This window comes from Ranitomeya variabilis, chromosome 5 (assembly GCF_051348905.1).
Source record: "Ranitomeya variabilis isolate aRanVar5 chromosome 5, aRanVar5.hap1, whole genome shotgun sequence".
NCBI classification, from domain to species: domain Eukaryota; kingdom Metazoa; phylum Chordata; class Amphibia; order Anura; family Dendrobatidae; genus Ranitomeya; species Ranitomeya variabilis.
In genome coordinates, this window is record NC_135236.1 from 15,655,628 (window position 1) to 15,682,302 (window position 26,675).

The following is a 26,675-nucleotide window of genomic DNA, read 5'->3' on the forward strand; positions in this document are numbered from 1 at the left end:
CCGGCCTCCTTTGCTGAAACCTATTTCATTCCTGTGTTTGTGACTTCCATCTTAACTCACAGTCAATATATGTGGGGGGCTGCCTATTTCTTTGGGGAATTTCTCTGAGGCAAGGTAGGCTGTATTTTCTATCTTTAGGGGCAGTTAGCTCTTAGGCTGTGAAGAGGTGTCTAGGCAGAGTCAGGAACGCTCCACGGCTATTTCTAGTTGTTGTGATAGGATTAAGGGTTGCGGTCAGCAGAGCTCCCACTTCCCAGAGCTCGTCCTGTATTTCTAGTTTGCTCATTTCTAGTGCTCCTAACCACCAGTTCAATCATAACACAGGCCCACTGTTATACTGTAGGTTTTCTGTGGCAGAAAATGAAAGACAGATGCCACACACAGGAATGGCACTGATGCAGATTTGCCAATCTTAATCTCCCACTTTTTTATTTTTTCTGGGAGAATTGTGAAGAAATCAGGCCCACTGTTATACAGTAGGTTTTCTGTGGCAGAAAATGAAAGACAGATGCCACAGACAGGTCTGGCACTGATGCAGATTTGCCAATTTTAATATGCCCCTTTTTTTTTTCAGGGAGACTAGTGAATAAATCTGGGCTACTGTATTAGAGTATATTTTCTGTGGCAGAAAGTGGCTTGAAGAGATATAACAAAAAAAAAAAAAAAAGGGACTGTACTACAATTACCTATCTCCCTACAGTAATCTCAGAAAAGTATGACAGGCAGCAATAAAAAGGACTGCTGCACACAAAAGTCAAAAGTGTGGACAGACAAACAAGATAGCTGTGCAGAAAGGAAGGAGCAACAGGATTTGTGCTTTGAAAAAAGCAGTTTGTTTGTACAGCGGCGTACACACAGCAACGCAGCGATCAGGGAGCCTTATAACCTACAGAGCTGTTGCACATAAATCTAGTCTCAACTGTCCCTGCAAAGAAAAGGTGGTGTTGGACAGTAGAAATCGCTGCAGCACAAGCGGTTTTGGGGTTAATTTACCCTGCCTAACGCTATCCCTGCTTCTGACTAAGCGGCAGCAACCTCTCCCTATGCTCAGATCAGCAGCAGTAAGATGGCGGTCGGCGGGAACGCACCTTTATAGCCCCTGTGACGCCGGAGAAAGCAAGCCAATCACTGCATGCCCTTCTCTAAGATGGTGGGGACCAGGACCTATGTCCACACTCTGCGTGCACCTTCATTGGCTGAGAAATGGCGCTTTAAGCATCATATGAAACGCGACTTTGGCACGAAGATTGTGTACTGCATTGCCGATCCCATGCTGGGATCGGATCGAGTTTCATGAAACCCGACTTTGCCAAAAGTCGGCGACTTTTGAAAATGACCGATCCGTTTCGCTCAACCCTACTCAGGACAAATTGCCCAACAACATTTGGGTCCAATTTTTCCTGTTACTCTTGTGAAAATAAAAAAATGGGGTCTAAAAGATAATTTTTGTGAAAAAAAACATGATTTTTTATTTTTACGGCTCTACATTATAAACCTTAGTGAAACACTTGGGGATTCAAAGTGCTCACCAAACATCTAGATAAGTTCTTTCGTGGGTATCATTTCCAAAATGTGGTCACTTGTGGGGGGGTGTCCACACCAAACCAGACATGGCATCCGATTTCAATTTCTGCCAATTTTGAGTAGAAATAGTCAAACGGTGCTCCTTCCCTTCCGAGCTTTGACATGCACCTAAACAGTGGATTTTCCCCATATATTGGGTATCGGCATTTTTAGGAGTAATTGCATTACAAACTTTGGTGTACATTTTTTCCTGTTACCCTTGTGAAAATAAAAAAAAAAATAGTCTAACTTTTTAGTGAAAAAAGTTAAATGTTCATTTTTTCCTTTCACATTCCATTAATTCCTGTGAATAAACTTCTTGAATGTAGTTTTAATCAGCTTGAGGGGCGCAGTTTTTAGAATGGTGTCACTTTTGATATTTTCTGCCATATAGACCCCTTAAAGTGAATTCAATTATGAGGTGGTCCCTAAAAAAATGGTTTGGTACATTTTGTTGTAAAAATGAGAAATCGCTGGTCAACTTTTAACCCTTATAACTTCCCAGCATAAAAAAATGTTTGTTTTTTTAAATTGTACAAATGTAGCATTAACATGTTGGAAATGTTATTTAGGAACTACTTTGTGTGACATATTTCTCTGATTTAAGGGTATAAAAATTCAAAATTTGAAAATTGCAAAATGTTCACCAAATTTCTGTTTTTTTACACACATAAATGTATTTTATATCAAAGAAATTTTACCAAAAGCATTAAGGAAAATATGTCACGAAAAAACATTGCCAGAATCACCAGGATGCGTTGAAGCATTCCAGAATTATTACCACTTAAATGGACAGTGGTCAGAATAGTAAGAACTGGCCCGGTCATTAACGTGCAAACCATCCTCGGGGGTAAAGGGTTTAAAAACTCACTAGTGTGCCAGTGTTATCTCTCTACTATTGATTATCTCTAGGATCTCCATATCTCACAGAGCAACCTTTCCATTTTTATTATTGTAATGACTGCAATTTATGGATTAAAGGTAGCTCAATTGTCTCACTATTTAGGATATATACTGGTCTCTCGAGTAGTAGCTAAAATACAATCACGTAGCCATTGTCTCCCAAATCATAACATTATGGACATGAAATTACTTGTGTTAAAAGGTAGCTTCAAATCTAGGAGAGACAGAAGAGTCTGGGAATATAAACTGATGACGACCTTTGACAGTCTCACTGCAGGAATGAATGTGTCGCATGGATTTATGTCTTTTTACATCAACTAAGGAACTTACCCCTCAGACCATGTGATGTCATAACAACAGAACCAGACCCCGATCAGAGGACAATAAAACATTCCTTATCTAAGAACTGGCCCAATATTTATGGACATCACTGTTTATCACTCATGGTAATTCTGCTTCATGTCACCTGTCTTATCCATGGTTTTTCCTTTTTTTTTTCTTTTTTCTGTGCTATGTTGTGCATAAATGTGATTCTTCAGTATTTATTTTAGTCTTTGCCCAATGAAGAGACCTGTGTAGTCTCGAAAGCTTGCAATTTGTCACCATCTTTTCAGTTAGCCATTAAAAGGTATCAACCACTGAGGACTCTCAATTCTAAATATTTTTCTATCCTAAATAGTGAGACAATCGAGCTGGCTTGAAAAGGGAAGGTTGCTCTGTGAACTAAGGAGATCCTAGAGTTTATCAATAGCAGAGAGATAACAATGGCACACTAGTGAGTTTTGAAATTTACTTTACCATTTTTAATAGACATTCATGTTTTAAATGCATCCCTTAATTAGGGTTTATTAACCAACTCTGGGTAATTTGGTATTTGCTGACATTTAATCATATTCTGAATTCCAAAGTTTGGATCACCTACTAACTTCTTATCGACATTGGTGTAAGGAACGCATCCCTTTATCTCATTTCAATACTTTGATGTGTCCTTGACTACCACTGATTCATCCTTGCATCTGTCTTACTGAAGAAAGAGTTCCTTTAACCACATAACATGAACCAAGGTAAATAAAGGAGGATATTTGTTCAAATACCTTATGAAATAATGATTATGGATGTTCACCAAATATTTTTTTCTTTCATGGATTATCTGTTTAGAATATTTTGGTTCATTTTCCAGGGCTTTTGCTTATGAATAAATTGTTGTACGGCTTTTTTAATTTCTTCATTTCTCAAACTATATATAATTGGGTTGACCAAAGGAGTTAGCACAGTATATAGCAGCGAGAGGATCTTACTCATCGTGAGTGTTCGGCCTTTTGTTGGGACAACGTAAACACCAAATAAAGTCCCATAGAATATGGAGACCACAGTGAGGTGGGAGCAGCAGGTGGAGAAGGCTTTCTGTCTGCCGGTTTTGGATGGAATCTTTAACACTGTGACAACAATGTAGGTATAAGATGCTACAATTACTACAGTTGGAATAATTACAATTGGAATACTTACTAAATAAATCTCTAAATTTACTACGAAGGTTTCAGAACAGGAAAGTTCTAATAAGGGATCAAGGTCACAGAATAAATGGTTAATGACTTTTGGACCACAAAAGTTTAGCATTGCTGTTGTTATGACATAAATTAAAGTAATAGAAAATCCAAACACCCAACAGCACATGGCCAATATTGCACAATGATGGTTTGTCATTATAGAGGCATAGCGGAGGGGGTTACAGATGGCCACATATCTGTCAAAAGACATTAAAGCGAGAAGAAAACATTCAAAAACTACTGAGGAGCAGAAGAAATAAAACTGAGTGATACATCCAGTAAAAGTAATGGTACTCCAACTATTCAGTAAAACATGGAGCATGTTCGGAACAATATCTGAGGTCAACAAGATGTCACTGATGGACAATTGTGAGATGAAGTAGTACATTGGAGTGTGGAGGTTCTTGCTGGTGGACACCAAGATGATGATCAGGAGATTTCCACATAATATCAGACAATAAACAACAAAAAACAGACAGAACAGTAAAATTCTCAAATTTTGACTGACTTGAAATCCTAAGATGTAAAATTCTGTGACCACCGTCCTGTTGTTCTCCTGCATTTAGACCAGAAAAGTAATGGCACTTATAGTAGGACACAAGACTAAGAGTGGCCTCAATATATGACCTGCTCCATAATGAAAACTATAACACTTATTGTGCAGTGTACAAAAACTTAGTGAATTTGACCTAAGACTACAACAGATTTTTGCAGAACTCCTAAAGGCAGATGTAAAAGAACTTAAAGCAAATGAGTATAATGTATTGGATTTTGGCAATTTTAAGCATGCAAAAATAATCCAAATAACGAGTGTGATTTATGCAGCAATAACTGTATCTAAACATTTCTGGGAATTGTGGAATAATCCTGCACTTTGACTTGGACGAATTTCAGCCCATTTCTCACTTCACTGCGAAACAGCTAAATGATATGTTGGTGCTAGGGTTGAGCGAAACGAATCAGACATTTTCAAAAATCGCCGACCTTCAGCAAAGTCGGGTTTTATGAAACCCGACCCGATCCCACTGTGGGATCGGCCATGCGGTTGGCGATCTTCGCGCCAAAGTCGCATTTCATTTGATGCTTTCCCCGCCATTTTTCAGCCAATGAAGGCGTGTGGGCAGCGTGATGACATAGGTTCCGGCTTGCTTTCTGTGGCGTCACACGGGGTAAAACTGCCATCTTACCGTTTGGGATGTAGCGATTTCCACAGTCCAACACAACCTTTGCTTTGCAGGGACGACGGAGGGGGGAGAGAGAGAGAGAGAGAGACTTTGCTCCCCCACTGATTTACATTGGGTTTCGTGTTTCGGTCGATCCCCGACTTTGCACGATAATCGGACGATTTGACTCGACTCGACTTTTGACAAAGTCAGGTTTCGCGAAACCCGACTCGATCCTAAAAAAGTTAAAGTCGCTCAACCCTAGTTGGTGCTATGTTAACAAAATAAATTAAATATTAAAGAGGACCTGACAGCTTTCTGGATATCGCTGATTTAATAAAAACTTCTATAGAATTTCTGAGATTGCTACATTGTGCAGTTTCCCTGATAATCTTCTTAGAAATGTGTGAATCAATTAACATGTGGGTGTTAACCATTGTGACTGTGTCCAGAAACTGTGGCTATCGAATTAGTGCTGACATTGTAAGAATTTCAGACTACATGGAAAACACACTTTCCAAAAAATACATTTTAGAAGTGGTGAAAAGGGGAACGATGCTATAATAAGACAAAGAAAAGATATTATAAACTTTTTATTTATTATAAAATAAATATTTTTAAAAATATCCTTGTCTACAGAGGTGACTCATCCTATTTAGGGGTAATTTGAAAAATAATAACAAAGTTTATATACTTTCTTGGGATAGGAGATCACTTCCTCATTGCTGAGGCTCTAACTGCTGAGATCCACAGCATTCATGAGATCGGGGCTCTGGAATCGCGTGATCAGACCTCAAGGGCTTCGACTTGAATGCAGCAGAAGTGTGCATGCTTATGTCCACACCACTCAATTTCTAAAGGACTGCTAGAGAATCTTGACTGCTCTAGTCCTCTTTATACAGCAGTCACATTGAAAATAAGTGGAGACGCAGCCAAGTATGCCAAACTCTGTTCCATTCCCTAACACTGACAGACAAAGCCATGCACAACAAGTCTCCTCCATACATCAGGGACTTGGTCTCCTGGAACTTACCGGCATGCAACCTCCGATCCTCGGAACATCTCCTTCTCTACTCCTCTCATATCATTTTCTCAAATCGCATACAAGATTTCTCCCCTGCATCTCTTCAACTCTGGAACTCTATTCCAACACATCAGACTCTCACCTACCGTGGAAACCTTCAAACAAACCTGAAGACCCACCTCTTCTGACAAGCTTACAACCTGCAGTAACCACAGATCCACCAAACCGCTGCATGACCAGCTCTGCCCTCACCTGCTGTATCCTCATCCATGCCTCGTAGACTCGTGAGCCCTCATGGGCAGGTCCTCTGCTCCTGTACCAGTCGGTCACTTGTGTTGTTCATGATTATTGTACTTGTTTTTATGTATACCCCTATTCACATGTAAAGTGCCATGGAATAAATGGCGCTGTAAAAATAACAATAATCCAGGAGGAAGCTGAAGAGCCAAAATCTGAGGGTTCCAGATACCGATCTCAAGATTGATGTGGGTTCCAGCAGTTAGACTAGCAATTAGGAAGTTAACCCCTATTTCAATAATTGCAGAAAAGCTTATTTTTGGGGAGGAATAAATCTCTAAGCATGACCATGTTATTAGTATTTAGTATATTAAAAACAAATGTTGCTATACTATGCATGCTACCTAAAGATCATCAAATCAGTTTGATGCAAAATCAAATTCAAGTAAATTTTATGAAATTTGCAGGTTTTCAGGGAATTCAAAATAGCATTAAACATTGTTGATGATTGCATTAGCCACAGAAGGTTAATAGGACCTCATGGCCTGACAGTATAGGCTTTCCCATAATGTCTTACAGCTATTTCATCACTTAGTCTCTCCTGATTTGATGTACTATACTATCATAGCCTGTATAAAATCCTAAGCAGGGAATGCAGCAGCCATTTTAAGGTGATTAGATATCATATAATATAATAATACATAATATATTTGTCTACACTACTGTTTTACAAGTCAATCTATAAAGTTCTACACTTCACATCACATAGGGCTTACCCTCCTTGTGGAGTGTGTCAATGATGCCTTCTGGACATCTGTCAAGTCAGAAGTCTTCCCCATGATTGTGGAGCCTACTAAAGCAGACTAATGGACCATTTTAAATGCTTAGGGAGCCTTTGCAGGCATTTTTGGTTAATTATTCTAATTTACTGAGATCATGACTTTTGGGTTTTCATTGGCTGCAAACCAGAATCATCAACTTTAACAGAAATAAACACGTGAAATAGATCACTCTGTGTGCAATGACTCTATATAATATGCAAGTTTCAGTTTTTGTGTTGAAGAACTGAAATAAATTCACTTTTTGATGGTATTCTAATTTTGTGAGAAGCTCCTGTATCACTACGGACATTCAGGAATCACCAAACTGGGAATACATTATTTGTTTTCTCTCCTTAATCCCAAAGTATTAAATGAGTATAACAAGAAATCATCATATAAAAAATCATATTACAAATATTATACATTTTGTTTCCCAAAACTGATTATTCTTTTGTTGAGTTGTAAGAAAATGCTCACATTTTATAATAATAGATGTAACATATAAATAAAATTATGAAGCTATGCAAAAGAAAATATAAGGGTAAACCAAACCTTCTAGAATAACAAAATGACAAAGGCTAGATAAATATAAATGATATAATTATAATAATAATCCTTCAACATTTCACATATCTTGTATATTGATTATAAAGGATCACACATTTGGTTATAATCTTTATATTTTTCTGCAGATGTTACTCACATTAGATATTTCTTTGTTCTTTTCATTCATTTTCAAATTAATATTTCTTCTTGGTCCCAGTTCTTCGATAAGATTGATGATAAAATTAGACAGCAGTGTTGTCGGCTTGGTTTGACCACCAGATACATAAATATGAGGATTTGTTTATGGATATTTATATATAATATAAAGGCAAGATGCAAAGTAGAATAACTTCTGGTAGATATCTCGGTGGTAGACTGAGGAGTCCCTAGAGTCTTAGCCAATGGAGAAATATAAAAGTTACAATAAGTAGGTAAAGATGTACAGGAAAAAGTTCAGGTAGAAAAAAGTTTTACACCAAGAACAAAGTTAGTGTTTACTGTTCTGAAAGTTCTAAAACAAATTTAATGTAAATATCTCGCCATAAGGACATAAGCTGATTGTAGTGAGTCCAGCTGTATATACCCGGTGATCGTCAGATAAAGGTGGGTGGACGGCAATATACTCCCCTTGTGGTGGCGGTTGTAGGACAAGCCACACCAACATTTAGGGCTCGCTCACTATGTCATATAACATTGCTAAAAGAAGCTTTTTATTGCAAAACTAATTTTTGCATCACCATCTTTTGAGAGCTATAATTTTTCCACATTTCTGCCAACACTCATGTGAGTGCTCATTTTTTGCGAGACTAGTTGACGCCTTTATTTGCACCATTTTTTGGGCTTATAATGATTTTTCACTGCTTTGTCTTCTGATTTTTTTTAACAAAAACCATCAAATTAAGATTTTTATTTTATGCCATTCCACATGTAGTAAAATAGATGAGGCAACTTAATTCTTCAGGTCAGTAGGATTACAGCGATACCACGTTGATATATTTTTTTTTATGCTTTGGCGCTTTTACACAATAAAAATGTTTTATTAAAAAAATTATTATTTTAGCATCGATTTATTCTGAGAGCTATAACTTTTTTATTTTTCCATTGATTAAGCTGTATGGCGGCTTGTTTTTTCTGGGACATGATCTTTTATTGATACCATTTTTATTTATATTTGTCTTTTTGATTCACTTTTATTCACTTTTTGTTAGGCAGTATGATGAAAAAGCATAGTTTTTTGTCCATTGTCTATTTGTTTTTTTATGGTGTTCACTCAAAGGGTTAACTAGTGTGAGTTTTATGGTCGTTCTGGACACAGAGATATCAAATACTTGTCCTTTTTTATTTTTATGTTTTTACACAAAAAAACTAATTTATGGGCAATATATATTTTTCTTTTATTTTTCTTACTTTGGTACTTTAAAAAAACTAACTTTCTTTATTTTACTTTTTTACTTAGTCCTTTTGTGGGACTGTCACTTTTTACAGTCTGATAGCAGTTATAAAGCACTGCAATGCGTTATAGCTATCAGTGCTGCACTGACAGAAGCCCCTTTGACCATACTACATATGTGGTGTCTCAAGATTGCTAGCCCAGTGTGACTCAGGGGCCGTCATGGTGACCTTGGGTCACCATGGCAACAATAGATCCATCGCGATGGCAGCTCTCTCTCCCTGGCTTCTAAATGCTGCAATCAATATTGATCACAGCTGTTAGGAGGTTAAAGTAGCGGGACACAGACGAACGTTATTGGAGTTTAGAACCGATCATCAAATGTAAATTTGACACAGAAAGGCTACCAATATGGCACGAATATGGCAAATTCAGAATCCGCGACTGATTCCGAACATATTCGCTCAACTCTACTCCTGAGCCCCACAGTGTAAGGAAACTGCAATTAGTATCCACATGTTTGGCATTACTGTAAGTGGGAGAGTCCACTTAGTTTACGGGATGCATGTCTCCAGAAGCATAAGCTGGTCATAATGTTCTGGGCACTAAAGTGACAGATTTGCATTTTTATTTAGCAATAGTGATGAGCGAATACATTTGGCGCTATTCGTTACTTAAACAAATAGTATGGTATTCGTGCTATTCATTACTCATCGAGAAATTATGTATTTTCCCCGGTATATTCAAGCGACCCACCCAGCATGTATGATGCTTTATTTGCAGCCAATGGACATTCTGGGCTGGCCTGCCAATCCCAGTAATGCCTGAGCCATCCTTGTTGTGGCATTACTGTGATTGGCTCACCTTCTAGCATCATAGGGACTATTTAAAGGCTGCTGGCACCATCTTGCGCACATTGCAGCAGGAAACAGAGTAGAGAGAGTGTAGAGTGAGTGTAGGGAGAGTGAAAGTAGCGTAAGGAGAGTGACAGGAGGTTATTGTGACCAGTATTTATTCCAAAAAGCTCTTTTAAGGGCTGAACAGATTACTTGTTTGTTAGGTGCGGATTTAAGTAGGGAGAGATTTAATAGGAGGAATGGTGAAAGGAAGGCAGCTGGGTGTTGTGAACTCTGTTTTTGGGCTCCCTCTTGTGGTCACAAGTGGTACTGTGTGAGTTCTATCTTTGGGCTCCCTCTGGTGGATTTTTTTGTCTTTCTGCAGGTTTGTGGCTGGTTTCAGCTTTCTCGTTATCTGCTAGTTGGTTTCCTATTTAGCTCACCTGGATCTTCAGTCCTTGCCTGCTGTCAATGTTTTCAGAGCATCAGTCTCTTCAGGAGAAGCTAAGTTTCTGTTGCTCATTTTTTGATCTTCAGTGTTCAATATGTTTCTTGGTTTATTACCTGTCCTTGTCCAGCTTGCTAATATGTGATTTCCTCGCTTGCTGGTAGTTCTAGGGGGCTGAGTTGCTCCCCTCACACCGTTAGTTGGTGTGGGGGTTCTTGTATTCTCAGCGTGGATTTTTTGTATAGGGTTTTCTACTGACCGCACAGTTTCCTATCTGTCTTCTGCTTTCTAGTATTAGTGGGCCTCATTTGCTGAATCTGTTTTCATTTCTACGTTTGTGTTTTCCCCTTACCTCACCGTTATTGTCTGTTGGGGGCTTACTATATCTTTGGGGTTATTTCTCTGAGGCAAGTGAGGTCTTACTTTCTTCTCTCTAGGGGTAGCTAGTTTCTCAGGCTGCGTCGAGACGTCTAGTAATTTAGGCACGTTCACCGGCTACCTTTAGTGTGTTTGGTTAGGATCAGGATTGCGGTCAGTCCAGTTACCACCTCCCTAGAGCTCGTTCATGTTCAGTTACTTAGCTCGTCCATTCTGTGATCCTCAGCCACTAAGGATCATAACAGTACCCCTTGACAACCCCAACTAGACACAGACATTGCTTTCCAATCCAGGACTGGATTATGAACCTGCAGCCATGGCAGACCCAACACGACAACGTCATGCAAATTATGTAACACCAGAAAGCGAATAACCTCCTGATGTGCAGGAGTCATGCACATGGTCACTTGAGTCCAGTACTGAGGCTTATTCTTGGCCAATGGCGTAGCATCAATTCCCTTTAATGGAATAGGGAATTGCAAAGGCTCCAAAATAAAACCACAGCGCCTGGCAAATGACAAATCCATCAAATTCAGGGCAGCGCCTGAATCCACAAAGGCCATAACTGAGTAGGATGACAGAGAGCAAATCAAAGTAACAGACAAAATGAATTTAGGCTGTACAGTACCAATGGTGACAGGCTTAGCGAACCTTTTGGTGCACTTAGAACAATCAGAGATAACATGAGTGGAGTCGCCACAGTAAAAGCACAAGCCATTCTGGCGTCTGTGATTTTGCCGTTCACTTCTGGTCAGAATCCTGTCACATTGCATAGACTCAGGCTTCTGCTCAGGAAACACCGCCAGATGGTGCACAGGTTTGCGCTCCCGCAAACGCCGATCAATCTGAATGGCCAAAGACATTGACTCATTCAGACCCGCAGGCATGGGGAACCTCACCATAACATCTGTTGTGAACTATACTTCTTGGCTCCCTCTTGTGGTCACTAGTGGTATGGCACTTGGATATTCTTTCCCCAGGTTGGTTCGCACCTGGTTCGTTAAGCCAGGGGTGTTGCTATTTAAACTTCCTGGATTCTTAGTCTGGTGCCTGGCATCGTTGTAATCAGTTCATTTCTGTTTGCTCCTGTCTGCTGGTCCTGGTTCTTTGCATGATAAGCTAAGTCCTGCTTCCTTATTTTTGTTTATTTGCATTGTTCTAATTTTTGTCCAGCTTGTACAAAATGTGATTCCTGATATTGCTGGTAGCTCTGGGGGGCTGATATTCTCCCCCCACACCGTTAGTCGGTTCGGGGGTTCTTGAATATTCAGCGTGGATATTTTGATAGGGTTTTTTGCTGACCGTATAAGTCATCTTCCTATATTCTGCTATTAGTCAGTGGGCCTCTCTTTGCTAAAACCTAGTTCATTCTTACGTTTGTCTTTTCTTCTTACCTCACCGTTATTATTTGTTGGGGGCTTGTATTTAACTTTGGGGTCTTTTCTCTGGAGGCAAGAAAGGTCTTATTTTCCCTTATAGGGTTAGTTAGTTCTCCGGCTGGCGCGAGATGTCTAGAATCAACGTAGGTACGTTCCCCGGCTACTGCTAGTTGTGTGTGCTAGGATCAGGTATACGGTCAGCCTAGTTACCACTTTCCTATGAGCTGTTTTTTTGTGTTTGCAGACTTTGCTGAAAACTCTGAGATCCTCTGCCATTGGGGTCATAACAGTATGCCAGGCCTAAGTGAATAGTTAATGCATTGCAGAAGTGGGATTAAAAGAAAAGAAGTTCTGAGGTTTTTTTTTTTTTTTCTTCCTCCCCTTTTTCTCTGAGTGGCTTTAAGCTTTGCTGCAGACATGAATGTCCAGACTCTGATTACTAGTGTGGATCAGCTTGCTGCACGGGTGCAGGGCATTCAGGATTTTGTTACTAGTAGTCCTATGTCAGAACCTAAGATACCTATTCCCGAGCTGTTCTCTGGAGATCGATTTAAATTTAGGAATTTTAGGAATAATTGTAAATTGTTTCTATCTTTGAGACCTCGTTCGTCTGGAGACTCAGCTCAGCAAGTTAAAATTGTTATCTCCTTTTTGCGTGGCGACCCTGAGGATTGGGCTTTCTCGTTGGCGCCAGAAGATCCGGCATTGGCAAATATTGATGCGTTTTTTCTGGCGCTCGGATTGCTTTATGAGGAGCCCAATCTTGAAATTCAGGCAGAAAAAGCTTTGCTGGCTATCTCTCAGGGCCAGGATGAAGCTGAAGTGTATTGCCAAAAATTTCAGAAATGGTCCGTGCTTACTCAGTGGAATGAGTGTGCTCTGGCCGCAAATTTCAGAAATGGCCTTTCTGAAGCCATTAAGAATGTGATGGTGGGTTTCTCCATTCCTACAAGTCTGAATGGTTCTATGGCGCTGGCCATTCAGATTGACCAGCGTTTGCGGGAGCGCAAATCCGCTAATCCTCTGGTGGTGTTGTCTGAACAGACACCTGATTTAATGCAATGTGGTAGAATTCAGACTAGAATCGAAACGGAAAAATCATAGACGTCAGAATGGGTTGTGTTTTTATTGTGGTGATTCTACACATGTTATATCAGCATGCTCTAAACGCCTAACAAAGGTTGTTAGTCCTGTCACCATTGGTAATTTGCAACCTAAATTTATTTTGTCTGTGACTTTAATTTGCTCATTGTCTTCCTACCCTGTTATGGCGTTTGTGGATTCAGGTGCTGCCCTGAGTCTTATGGACTTGTCGTTTGCCAAGCGCTGTGGTTTTGTTCTGGAGCCTTTAGAAAATCCTATTCCTCTTAGAGGAATTGATGCTACGCCATTGGCTGAAAATAAACCGCAGTTTTGGACACAAGTGACCATGTGCACGACTCCTGAACATCGGGAGGTGATTCGTTTTCTTGTTCTGCATAAAATGCATGATTTGGTCGTTTTAGGTCTGCCATGGTTACAGACCCATAATCCAGTTTTGGATTGGAGGGCTATGTCTGTGTCAAGTTGGGGCTGTCAGGGAATTCATTGCGATTCCACGCCGGTGTCTATTGCTTCCTCTACTCCTTCAGAAGTTCCTGAGTATTTGTTTGACTATCAGGATGTATTCAGTGAGTCCAGGTCCAGTGCTCTTCCTCCTCATAGGGACTGTGAATGCGCTATAGATTTGATTCCGGGTAGTAAATTTCCTAAGGGATGATTATTTAATCTGTCTGTACCTGAGCATGCCGCAATGCGTTCTTATATCAAGGAGTCTTTGGAGAAGGGGCATATTTGTCCATCCTCTTCCCCTCTTGGTGCAGGATTCTTTTTTGTGGCCAAGAAAGACGGATCTTTGAGACCTTGTATAGACTATCGGCTTCTGAATAAAATCACTGTTAAATTTCAGTATCCTTTGCCTCTATTGTCGGACTTGTTTGCCCGGATTAAGGGTGCCAGGTGGTTCACCAAGATAGATCTTCGTGGTGCGTACAACCTTGTGCGCATTAAGCAGGGAGATGAATGAAAAACTGCATTTAATACGCCCGAAGGTCATTTTGAGTACTTGGTGAAGCCTTTTGGGCTCTCTAATGCTCCTTCAGTGTTTCAGTCCTTTATGCATGACATCTTCCGGAAGTATCTGGATAAATTTATGATTGTTTATCTGGATGATATTGTTTTTTTCTGATGATTGGGACTCTCATGTAAAGCAGGTCAGGATGGTGTTTCAGGTTTTGCGTGATAATGCTTTGTTTGTGAAGGGCTCAAAGTGTCTCTTCGGAGTGCAGAAGGTTTCCTTTTTGGGTTTTATTTTCTCCCCTTCTTCTGTGGAGATGGACCCAGTCAAGGTCCGAGCTATTCATGATTGGACTCAACCCACATCTGTTAAGAGTCTTCAGAAGTTCTTGGGTTTTGCTAATTTCTACCGTCGTTTTATCGCTAACTTTTCTAGCGTTGTTAAACCTTTGATGGATATGACCAAGAAAGGTTCTGATGTTGCTAATTGGGCTCCTGCAGCCGTGGATGCCTTCCGGGAGCTGAAGCGCCGGTTTACTTCGGCGCCTGTTTTGTGTCAGCCTGATGTCTCACTTCCCTTTCAGGTTGAAGTGGATGCTTCTGAGATCGGTGCTGGAGCTGTTTTGTCGCAGAGAGGCTCTGGTTGCTCTGTAATGAGACCATGTGCTTTTTTTTTCTAGGAAGTTTTCGCCTGCAGAGCGGAACTATGATGTTGGTAATCGGGAGTTGTTGGCCATGAAGTGGGCATTTGAGGAGTGGCATCATTGGCTCGAGGGTGCTAAGCATCGTGTGGTGGTCTTGACTGATCACAAAAATCTGATGTATCTCGAGTCTGCTAAGCGCCTGAATCCTAGACAGGATCGTTGGTTATTGTTTTTCTCCCGTTTTGACTTTGAGGTCTCATACCTGCCTGGTTCGAAGAATGTGAAGGCTGATGCTCTTTCTAGGAGCTTTGTGCCTGACTCTCCTGGAGTCTCAGAGCCAGCTGGTATTCTTAAAGAGGGAGTGATCTTGTCGGCCATTTCTCCTGATTTGCGACGTGTGTTGCAGACATTTCAGGCTGGTAGACCTGACTCTTGTCCACCAGACAGACTGTTTGTTCCTGATAAATGGACCAGCAGAGTTATTTCCGAGGTTCATTCCTCGGTGTTGGCAGGGCATCCGGGGATTTTTGGCACCACAGATTTGGTAGCTAGGTCCTTTTGGTGGCCTTCCTTGTCACGGGATGTGCGGTCATTTGTGCAGTCCTGTGGGACTTGTGCTCGGGCTAAGCCTTGCTGTTCTCGTGCCAGCGGGTTGCTTTTGCCCTTGCCCGTCCCAAAGAGGCCTTGGACACACATTTCCATGGATTTCATTTCAGATCTTCCGGTGTCTCAAGGAATGTGTGTCATCTGGGTGGTGTGTGATCGCTTTTCCAAGATGGTCCATTTGGTGCCCTTGCCTAAGTTGCCTTCCTCTTCCGATCTGGTTCCTTTGTTCTTTCAGAATGTGGTTCGTTTGCACGGCATTCCTGAGAATATCGTGTCTGACAGAGGATCCCAGTTTGTGTCCAGGTTCTGGCGATCCTTTTGTGCTAAGATGGGCATTGATTTGTCGTTTTCGTCTGCCTTTCATCCTCAGACTAATGGCCAAACGGAGCGAACTAATCAGACACTGGAGGCTTATTTGAGATGTTTTGTTTCTGCGGATCAGGATGATTGGGTGACCTTCTTGCCATTGGCTGAGTTTGCCCTTAATAATCAGGCTAGTTCCGCTACTTTGATTTCGCCATTTTTCTGCAACTCTGGTTTTCATCCTCGTTTTTCCTCGGGGCATGTTGAGCCTTCTGACTGTCCTGGGGTGGATTCCATGGTGGATAGGTTGCAGCGGATTTGGAATCATGTGGTGGACAACTTAAAGTTGTCACAGGAGAAGGCTCAGCGTTTTGCCAACCGCCGCCGCGGTGTGGGTCCCCGACTTCGTGTTGGGGATTTGGTGTGGCTGTCTTCTCGGTTTGTTCCTATGAAGGTCTCCTCTCCTAAATTCAAGCCTCGCTTCATCGGTCCTTATAAGATTTTGGAAATCCTTAATCCAATGTCCTTTCATTTAGAACTTCCGGTGTCGTTTGCCATTCACAACGTGTTCCATAGGTCTTTGTTGCGGCGGTACGTTGTGCCTGTGGTTCCTTCTGTTGAGCCTCCTGCTCCGGTGTTGGTTGAGGGCGAGTTGGAGTACGTGGTGGAGAAGATCTTGGATTCTCATCTCTCTAGACGGAGGCTTCAGTATCTGGTCAAATGGAAGGGCTATGGTCAGGAGGATAATTCCTGGGTGGTCGCCTCTGATGTTCATGCGGCCGATTTGGTTTGTGCCTTTCACGCTGCTCATCCTGATCGCCTTGGCGGTCTTGATGAGGGTTCGGTGACCCCTCCTTAAAGGGGGGGTACTGTTGTGAACTATACTTCTTGGCTCCCTCTTGTGGTCACTAGTGGGATGGCACTTGGATATTCTTTCCCCAGGTTGGTTCGCACCTGGTTCGTTAAGCCAGGGGTGTTGCTATTTAAACTTCCTGGATTCTTAGTCTGGTGCCTGGCATCGTTGTAATCAGTTCATTTCTGTTTGCTCCTGTCTGCTGGTCCTGGTTCTTTGCATGATAAGCTAAGTCCTGCTTCCTTATTTTTGTTTATTTGCATTGTTCTAATTTTTGTCCAGCTTGTACAAAATGTGATTCCTGATATTGCTGGTAGCTCTGGGGGGCTGATATTCTCCCCCCTACACCGTTAGTCGGTTCGGGGGTTCTTGAATATTCAGCGTGGATATTTTGATAGGGTTTTTTGCTGACCGTATAAGTCATCTTCCTATATTCTGCTATTAGTCAGTGGGCCTCTCTTTGCTAAAACCTAGTTCATTCTTACGTTTGTCTTTTCTTCTTACCTCACCGTTATTATTTGTTGGGGGCTTGTATTTAACTTTGGGGTCTGTTCTCTTGAGGCAAGAAAGGTCTTATTTTCCCTTATAGGGTTAGTTAGTTCTCCGGCTGGCGCGAGACGTCTAGAATCAACGTAGGTACGTTCCCCGGCTACTGCTAGTTGTGTGTGCTAGGATCAGGTATACGGTCAGCCTAGTTACCACTTCCCTATGAGCTGGTTTTTTGTGTTTGCAGACTTTGCTGAAAACTCTGAGATCCTCTGCCATTGGGGTCATAATCATAACAAACATCCTTAAGGGCTTCAGAAAGACCCTTTCTGAAAATCGCTGCCAGGGCACACTCATTCCATTGAGTGAGCACAGACCACTTCCTAAACCTCTGACAGTAAACCTTGGCTTCATCCTGACCCTGAGACAGAGCCAGCAAAATCTTTTCTGCCTGGTCCACTAGATTAGGTTCCTCATAAGGCAATTCAAGCGCCAGAAAAAACGCATCCACATTTAGCAATGCAGGATCTCCTGGCGCCAGGGAGAATGCCCAATCTTGAGGGTCACCACGTAACAAAGAAATAATAATTTTAACTTGCTGAACAGGGTCACCAGAGGAACGGGGTCTCAGAGAAAGAAACAATTTGCAATTATTTTTGAAATTCAAGAACTTAGATCTATCTCCAGAGAACAACTCAGGAATTGGTATCTTAGGCTCTGACACAGGACTGTGAACTACATAATCCTGAATGCTCTGTACCCTTGCAGCGAGATGATCCACACTAGAGAACAGACTCTGAATGTCCATATCTGCAGCTGAGTCCGGAACCACCCAGAGATTAAGGGGAGGAGAGAAGCTAAACACACTGCAGAGAAAAAAAAATGAGCACAGAACTTCTCTTATCCCTCTTTTGCGAGGCATTAACAGTTTATTGGCCAGCTGTACTGTTATGATCCTGGTGGTAAGGACACATGAATGACCTGATAGGTAAACTAGAAAATAAGGACAAGCTCTGGGAATGTGGGAACTTTACTGACCACAATCCTGATCCTATCAAACACACACTAAAGGCAGCCGTGGAGCATTCCTAAGTCTGCCTAGACGCCTCTTCACAGCCTGAGAACTAACTTCCCCTAGAGAGAAACACAGCCTCACTTGCCTTAGAGAAATGTCCCCCAAAGTTTAGATAGCCCCTCACAAATAATAACGGTGAGTTAAGGAGAAAACACAAACATAGAAATGAAAACAGGTTTTAGCAAATGAGGCCCGCTAATCACTAGATAGTCAGAAGATAGCAAGGGAACTGTGCGGTCAGTATAAAATACTACAAAAATTATCCACGCAGAGGATGCAAAAGACCCCCACACCGACTCACGATGTGAGGGGCGCAACTCTGCACCCCAGAGCTTCCAGCTAGCAAGAAAATAGCATATAAGCAAGCTGGACTGAACTCGTCATACACAGAGAAACATTTTCAAAAAACAAAGAGCAGAAATGAACTAGAATGAACTTAGCTTCTCCAGAAGGAGACAGGTCACAAGGGAAGTCCAAGAGAGTTCTGAACCAGTACTGAATACAACGACAGCTGGCAACAAGTAAAGGTCCAGGTGGGTTAAATAGGGAACTAGCATAGCAGAAAACGAGGCAGCTGGAGCCCAGCTACAGACAGCCATATCACTCAAGGCCACCAGAGGGAGCCCATGAACAGAACTCACAAAGTACCACTCATGACCACAGGAGTTAGCCCGAGAACGGAATTCACAACAGGCGGGCACTCAGTCGGCGCGACTGGAGCAGGTAAAGAACCGAGCTTCTGTAGTCGAAACCTGCGTCTCAATAGTTTGCACGGTAACAGAGGAGAAGGAAGAAGCAGCAGATGTGATTGATGGGGCAACTCATGGTTGTTGAGATCCACTGGTCCGCATTTTAGTGCAGTGGGATTCCAAGAGTAACACATGTTGATTATGCATGTGAATGTTCATACATGTAGTAGTCAAATTACTGCACTTTTTACCTCTAATCAGGTTTTTTTGCAAAGTTGGCAGATTATGTGAGTTGGCTCATCCTTTGCACTGTCAAAAAGGCCTGGGCTCCGCAACCCTTGCCACTCCTGCAAGCTGCAGACCAACGAATGCTGCTGGTCTCAGCCACAGTTGTGGCTGAGGATGCATCGCTCGTTATGGCTGTATCACTACATGTCTGCAACACATGGCACAACTTAACCTCCTTGTCTGCTTCAGATAACCTACTCAGCTGTGTACCCCTATGTTCATGCCAACTGAGATCTAACACCTCATAATCATCCTCTGTGTTATTACATTCCTCGCCCTTGGAGTCACCCTCCTCCGCTTCCTGCCCTGACTGCACAGTACAGTCCATGTGAGCCTCAGATATCTGATTCTCATCAGGATCACTTCCCCCCAGGAGTTAAAATCTGATGCTGAGGGTCAGGATGCTTTTTGAACCCAACTTCGTCCTGACCCAGATCCAAGCTAAAAAAATTTGAACATCAGTGCAAATGATGTCCCTTACTGTATGGCGTTAGGAATACAACAATTTTTGGTGGCCTCTGGATAAGGCCTCTACAACACACTAGATGCTGCAAACTATTTTAAAGTCAGGTCTCTTACTGTATGACACTAGGAGCCAAAGAATTTTTTGAGGCCTCTGGATCCGTCCTCTATAACACACTAGATGCTGCAAACTATTTTAAATTCAGGTCTGCTACTGTATGATACTAGGAACAGAAGAATTTTTTGGTTTCCTCTGGGTCAGACATCTACAACACAGGAGATGCTGCAAATTGTTTTAAAGGCAGGTCGCCTACGGTATGACACTAAGAACAGAATTATTTTTGGTGGCCTCTGGATTAGGCCTCTATAACACACTAGATGCTGTAAACTATTTTATAGTCAGGTCCCCTACTGTATGACACTAGGAACAGAAGAATTTGTGTGGCCTCTGGATCATGCCTCTATAATACAGTAGATGCTGCAAAGTATTTTAAAGTCAGGTCCCCTACTGAATGACACTATGAACAGAATAATTTTTTGTGGCCTCTTGATTTGGCCTCTATAACAAAGTAGAGGCTACAAATTATTTAAAAATCAGGTCCTCTACTGTATGACACTAGGAACAGAAGAATGTTTTGGTTTCCTATGGATCAGGCCTCTATAACACAGTAAATGCTATAAGCTATTTTAATGTCAGGTCCCCTAGAACAGAAGAATGTTTTGTGGCCTCTGTATCCGGCCTCCATAACACACTAGATGCTGCAAACTATCTTGAGGTCAGGATTCCTACTGTATGATGTTAGGAATGCTATAATTTTTTGGTGGCCTCTGGATCAGGGCCTCTAGGTTAATTTCAACCCAACAAAATGACAAAGTGTGGTACATCGGGCTGTCTAACCTTTTCTAAATGAAAAATTATATTTTTTATGTGCCTTAGGTCTGCAGACAGTTTCATGTCACCACATCACTAAATGACAAGGTGGGAAAAATATTACTTAGAATGCTATACTCATGCATAGTAGAATAATAGGAAACAAAAAAGTGCAAGCACAATAGAAGCAGTGCACAACACATTTTTAGGACATGTGCCCTGCTGGCTTTTTCTGTGGACCTCAGTAACAAAAAATGCTGGAAGGTAAATTTAATAGCCACCCTGCACACTAGCTAGCTACATCTGACTGATATACATCCACCTAAATAATTAGCTAAAATCTTGCTAACAGTGCCAGTGTATGGAGCAGTGTTAAAATGGCACTAAAACAAGATGTCTGCTCTTTATCTGGAATGGAACGTATGATTTTAGCAGCCAATGACACAAGCTTTATGTCAGGACATGTTTGGTGTTTGCAGCTCCCTAATTGGCTAACCTCAATGTGCACACATAAAGTTAGGAAAGAAAAATACTATTTACATGAACGCCGTGCCTCTGAGGTCTGCAATCCTCAACGCTCATGATACACCCCCATTATTGTTACTAAAGTGCTGGAAATACTTTTGTGGCAATGCAAAATCCAATCCATTTTTAGTGAATGTTACTGATTTATCCGATTTTAAAAAATGTTGCTCGTGTTTCCGATCACGAATGTGAATGTGCCATATTTGTGCCGAATTAATGTTTGGCAATCATTTTCTGAACAAATTCGCTCATCACTAGTCAGATGTCTCTTTGGTGCCTTTTTTTTCTTGCTTTCCTATGTGTATAAATATGTTCACCTGTCTGTATATGCGCTTTGTGTCCTGATGAAGAAGTCTGGATTGACTTTGAAATGCATAGAATGAAAAACCTTTATTATTTTACTTCCATCTGGATCTTCATTGCCTAACAGCAGCTTGGATAAAACATATTTGGCTCCATTTTTCCCCATTTGTCAATCACTGCCAGTGAAATTTAAGAGTAATGTCTGCTAGGGCTCATGCTCGCCGACTCCAATCAGCCCCCTACAATAAAATGGCAAGGCAAAAATGGGTTGCAATAGCAGATGAGGGTCTGCTGAAGGCTCCATTCATTGCCTTCTATGAATCTCAGCAAAGCTCCCTATGAAACTGAGATTTTCACTATAAGTTACAACACAATGACATTGTCGTATACATTATGAGCGATCTGATGATCACAGGTTTGTAAACCCTAATAGGACTAAAAATATAAAAGTGCTTAAAAATACATAAAAAAGGTATAAATAGATTGAATAAAGTTACTTTTCTCAAGTTAAAAATAAAAAAGTAAGAAAACAAAACATTTGATATTGCAGCATCTGTAAGTGTTCATTGTAAAATTGAAATAACAGAATTGCAGGGTTTTTTTAAAACAAATCCCAAAAAATGCCATTTCTAGCCAAAACTGCTTAGAATAAAATCAAGAGCTATCCACACAAGAAAGAAACCCTCGCACAGCTCAAAAGACTGAAAATTAAAAATGTTTTCGAAAATGGCAATGAAAACCGTTTTTTTTTTTAAAAACTTAAGATTGTTTTCCTCATTTAAATGAAAGAAAATCCTATGCTACTTTGGCATCACTGTAATCAGAGTAATTTGAAGAATTACACTAATTGTAATCACAGAATAAAGTCTGTGAAATCATAACACACAACAAAATGGAGAAATTGCATTATTGTCACAATTTTTAAGCTTTGGATTTGTTTTTCAGTTTTTCAGTAGATTGAATGTTAAAATTAATGAGTAATTAAAAGCTACAAATTCCTGCAAAAAAACAAGTCTTCATACTGCTATGTTGACAGAAAAGTAAAAAGTTATGACTCTAGGAATAAGGGAAGGAAAAAACAATATGGAAGAAATTAAAAATCCCGAGAGGGTTAATTTTCTTGATTTGAAAATTTTTATAAAAGATTATATCATTTATAGTTGTACGTACCGGAAGCCTACTGACTCGTACAATTATATTTCCAAGGACAGCTGTCATCTTCCCAGCTGGCTTTTAAATGTGCCAAATAGCCAGATTACCCGTGCATTTAGAAACTGTTCACGCCTAAAAGACTTTGAGGTGGAGGTGGATCTATTAACCACTAATTTTTTAAATAAGGGGTACGATAGAAATCACCTTTTAAATGCTGGACAGTTGGCAACTTCAAAGTCACGAAATGACCTAATTAACAGTGGTAAGAAAGACAGTGAAGAATTTGATACTTTGAATGATATCCCTATCATTGTCCAATATAACGCTAATGCACACATTTTTAAAAAAATTGTTCGGAAACACTGGGATTTACTAAGAGATGATAAAATCATCGGTGACCTAATCCCGTTTAATCCCAGATTTATTTTTTAGAAAAACCCACAATTTGGGGAATGCCAAAGCCCCATCAATACCTTATTATAATCAGCTAAAAAATCCTAGGCAGTGCATTGGCTGACACATATGTGGCTTTTTCCCATGTCGAAATTGCAAAGTGTGCAAATTATTGAAGACTACTAAACAGTCAGTGATTGTTAATGGGACAAATGAATTTGGTATTCGGGATTTCATCACTTGTACCACCTCTGGGGTCATCTATTCCTTGAAATGCCCCTGTTGTAAAATTTATGTGGGCCGCACTAAACGCCCACTAAATGTAAGAATAAATGAACATTTGAGAAATTTTAAGAATCAGTTCATGCACTGTCTAGTGCATCCACTGTCTAAGCACTACAGAGATAAACACAATGGTTGTACCGATGGCACAATTATTACTGGTTTGGAAATTGTGAAAAAAGACTGGAGGAAAGGTGATTTTATTAAAAAAATGTCCAGAGCCGAGAGTAAATGGATTTTTAATTTGGACTCTTTGAAACCAGCTGGCCTCAATAGTGAGGTCGAGCTATTTGCATTCACCTACTACACTCTCTCCTCCCCTATACCAAGTGAGTTGAACGTATATATATCAGCCTTTGTTCGTTACAGGACCATCCCTGATGAAGGAGACCGTGTTGTCCGAAACGCGTTGGAATGGGTCCTCATCACTCCTCGTACCCTTGCCGGGTCACGTGACCACCTACATCACGGAGGGTCCTGTCGGTCACTATCCTTGCAGCAGACTTCGAGCACGGGCTTCTGCACGCTCGTACACTGGCGAGTAGCAGGTTCTGGGGAGCATGGGTCACTGGCCGGGACCGCGCTCCTGTTAGCATTTTTTCCTTCTATTTTTTGCCTGCTACGCTTCATCGTGAGCAACTCTACAGTGTGGACTCAGCACGGACTCCAGCATTTTTCTTCAGAGGTAACCTTTATCGCCTATACTTATATAAGCTGTCTCAAATAGAACTGGCTTGGTGGATTCCATGTAATAAACTGCTGCTATTTTTATTCCCCTGGAGCTAATCAACTTGGACTTTGAGACTTTCTCGTACGTTATTATGTGGCTTTTTACCATTTTGCTGATAGACTTATTTTAAATGTGTGTGGACTTGATAATAAATTTGCAAGTTCTTTTGATAAGGTATTTTTTTGCGCAAACTATGCTATATATATATAGAAATTAAAAATCACCTGGTCTTTATGGAGTTAAACTATATCAATCTGTCAATGTTATTTATGTGTATCTACTACGGTTCAAGCTTTGATAAATCATCTTTTTGTACCTTATGTTGTAAATAGTGTTGAGCATTCCGATACAGCAAGTATCGGGTATCGGCCGATATTTGCTGTATCGGAATTCCGATACCGAGTTCCGATATTTTTGCGATATCGGGAATCGGAATCGGAAGTGTTCCCAGTCATCTTCGGCGTGTGCGGTGCGTATGGTTCCCAGGGTCTGAAGGAGAGGAAACTCTCCTTCAGGCCCTGGTATCCATATTCATGTAAAAAATAAAGAATAAAAATAAAAAATATGGATATACTCACCCCTCCGGCGGACCCTGGACCTAGCGGTGTTAACCGGCAGCCTCCGTTCCTAAGAATGCAGTGAGTGTAGGGCCTGTGATGACGTCGCAGCTTGTGATTGGTCGCGTGAGCGGTCACATGAGCGGTCATGCGACCAATCACAAGCCGCGACGTCATCGAAGGTCCTTCACTCTGCATTCTTAGGAACGGAGGCTGCCGGTTAACACCGCTAGGTCCAGGGTCCGCCGGAGGGGTGAGTATTTCCATATTTTTTATTTTTATTCTTTATTTTTTACATGAATATGGATCCCAGGGCCTGAAGGAGAGTTTCCTCTCCTTCAGACCCTGGGAACCATCCAGGATACCTTCCGATACTTGTGTCCCATTGACTTGCATTGGTATCGGGTATCGGTATCGGCGATATCCGATATTTTTTGGATATCGGCCAATCCCATCCGATACCGATACCTTTGAGTATCGGAAGGTATTGCTCAACACTAGTTGTAAAGCCAAATAAATTAACAAATTTACAGTTACTACAGGTTATATATACTAGAGAATTAGTTCAGGTGCAGACAACTGTGTATTCTCTCATCCAACCAAGTACTGAATGTGTGAACGTGGCCTAATATGGGACAATTAATGTGGGAATTGTTATTTTCTACTCTTTCTGGATCAACATGTTAAGTTATTTGCTGAATTTGACTTATTTCCAATTTCACCTTTTACCGATTCTGTCCGACAGCAATTCATGCTGCCTGATATTGGCTTACTTGTACCCAGGTCCTACTATTTTTGTTATCCCTATTTTATTTCATTACATTTATATGCAGTCTAATTTCCTTATCTATGACACATAAAAACACAGATAGGAATAATTTCAGCAGCCACAAACTCATCAACAAGTTTTGCAATATCAAATTAATATATGGAGTTTGAGGAATCCTACTCAAGTTTAGGACAATCTACTGTACAAATGCTGAACAGATATTTCCTTCTGTTGGTTTTAACTCCAAGACCTCAAAAGCTGCAAGCAACAGTTCTCACAATTAGAAATGAGCAAAATATTTCAATATGAATTACATTTGTACAAAATTTTAAAGAATTAGCTGAAGCCCGCAAATATCCTAAATAGACTGATGCCATTCAAATACACATTGCGGCGGGTCTCTGGCACGGCCACTGTCAAAGGTTAATCAAGGCGGTAAATGTGAAAAGAACATCAAATTTATTGCAACAAATTTTCAAGTAGAACTTTCTCCTTCCTCGGTATGAACTTTTTGGAATTTGTTCAAAAATTAGGCAAAAAAATTCATAAAAGATAGTTACTCAATTTATACAATAAAACAATACAGAACATAATGAATCAAAAATGATGAGACCAGGAAAAAAGGTAGGAAAGGTTAAAGGAAAAGGGGAACGGGACGGGAGTACATCAAATATGTGCATGATAAAGATGTTAACACTAATTCAGTACAAAATCATAGAATAACATATACTGTATTATATGAAAAAATACATCTCCTATCAAAGCATAATTATTGAAGATGATGACAAATATAATGAATTACTGAAAGATCAATCAAATTCAGCCTGTGAAAAATAGATCTCATCTGAAGGTATCTTTGTGCCATAAACATTGAATAATGGAAATGTATCTGCCTAATCATATAAATAATTGTTCCAAATAAATATAAGCAATATTATTCCAAAAGTGTTATCAATAAAGAGTATTGCTGATATCAGTCAAAAAGATTTTCCAAAGCCTGGTTGACGACTTCTGTAGTCAGCTTGGAAGCAGAAGAAGTAATAACTGCTTTGTTTGGAGGAGGCTCTGTAGGCCCTGAAAACTCTGGTCACAGTGGTAGCGAGTTCAGTGTTCAGTCATGTAGAAGGTGGGAATTCTTTTCCACATGTCTAGCCAGCAAAGCTTTTGCAATGCGAAAAAAAATAAGCCACAGATCTCTCAACAGAAATAGGAGCTAACCTCTCTACCAGCACATGAAGTGTCAATACCTTCTCACATGGGAAAAGCAAACTGGCTTGCTGTTTAATTTGTGCAGAATTACTACCAAACTCAACGTAAACCCTTTCTGCCATCGGACAGAATAGTACGTCTGATGGCGGATCCCCTGCTTTGATGCAGGGTCTTGCGGTGAGCCCACA

The 26,675-nt window shown here is 40.8% G+C and overlaps 1 protein-coding gene across 1 annotated transcript; it reads right to left on the reverse strand.

Annotated features, from left to right (window-relative positions):
• Positions 1–3,612: 3,612 nt before the first annotated feature.
• Positions 3,613–4,575, reverse strand: LOC143774630 (olfactory receptor 5G26-like). The gene has a single exon (XM_077262383.1). It carries the CDS (start codon positions 4,573–4,575, stop codon positions 3,613–3,615), a length of 963 nt encoding a protein of 320 aa, XP_077118498.1.
• Between the last annotated feature and the right edge of the window lie 22,100 nt (positions 4,576–26,675).

Coding starts and splice junctions, on each gene's coding strand:
- LOC143774630 (XM_077262383.1), bottom strand. CDS start 4,575: ATGCAGGAGAACAACAGGACGGTGGTCACAGAATTTTACATCTTAGGA.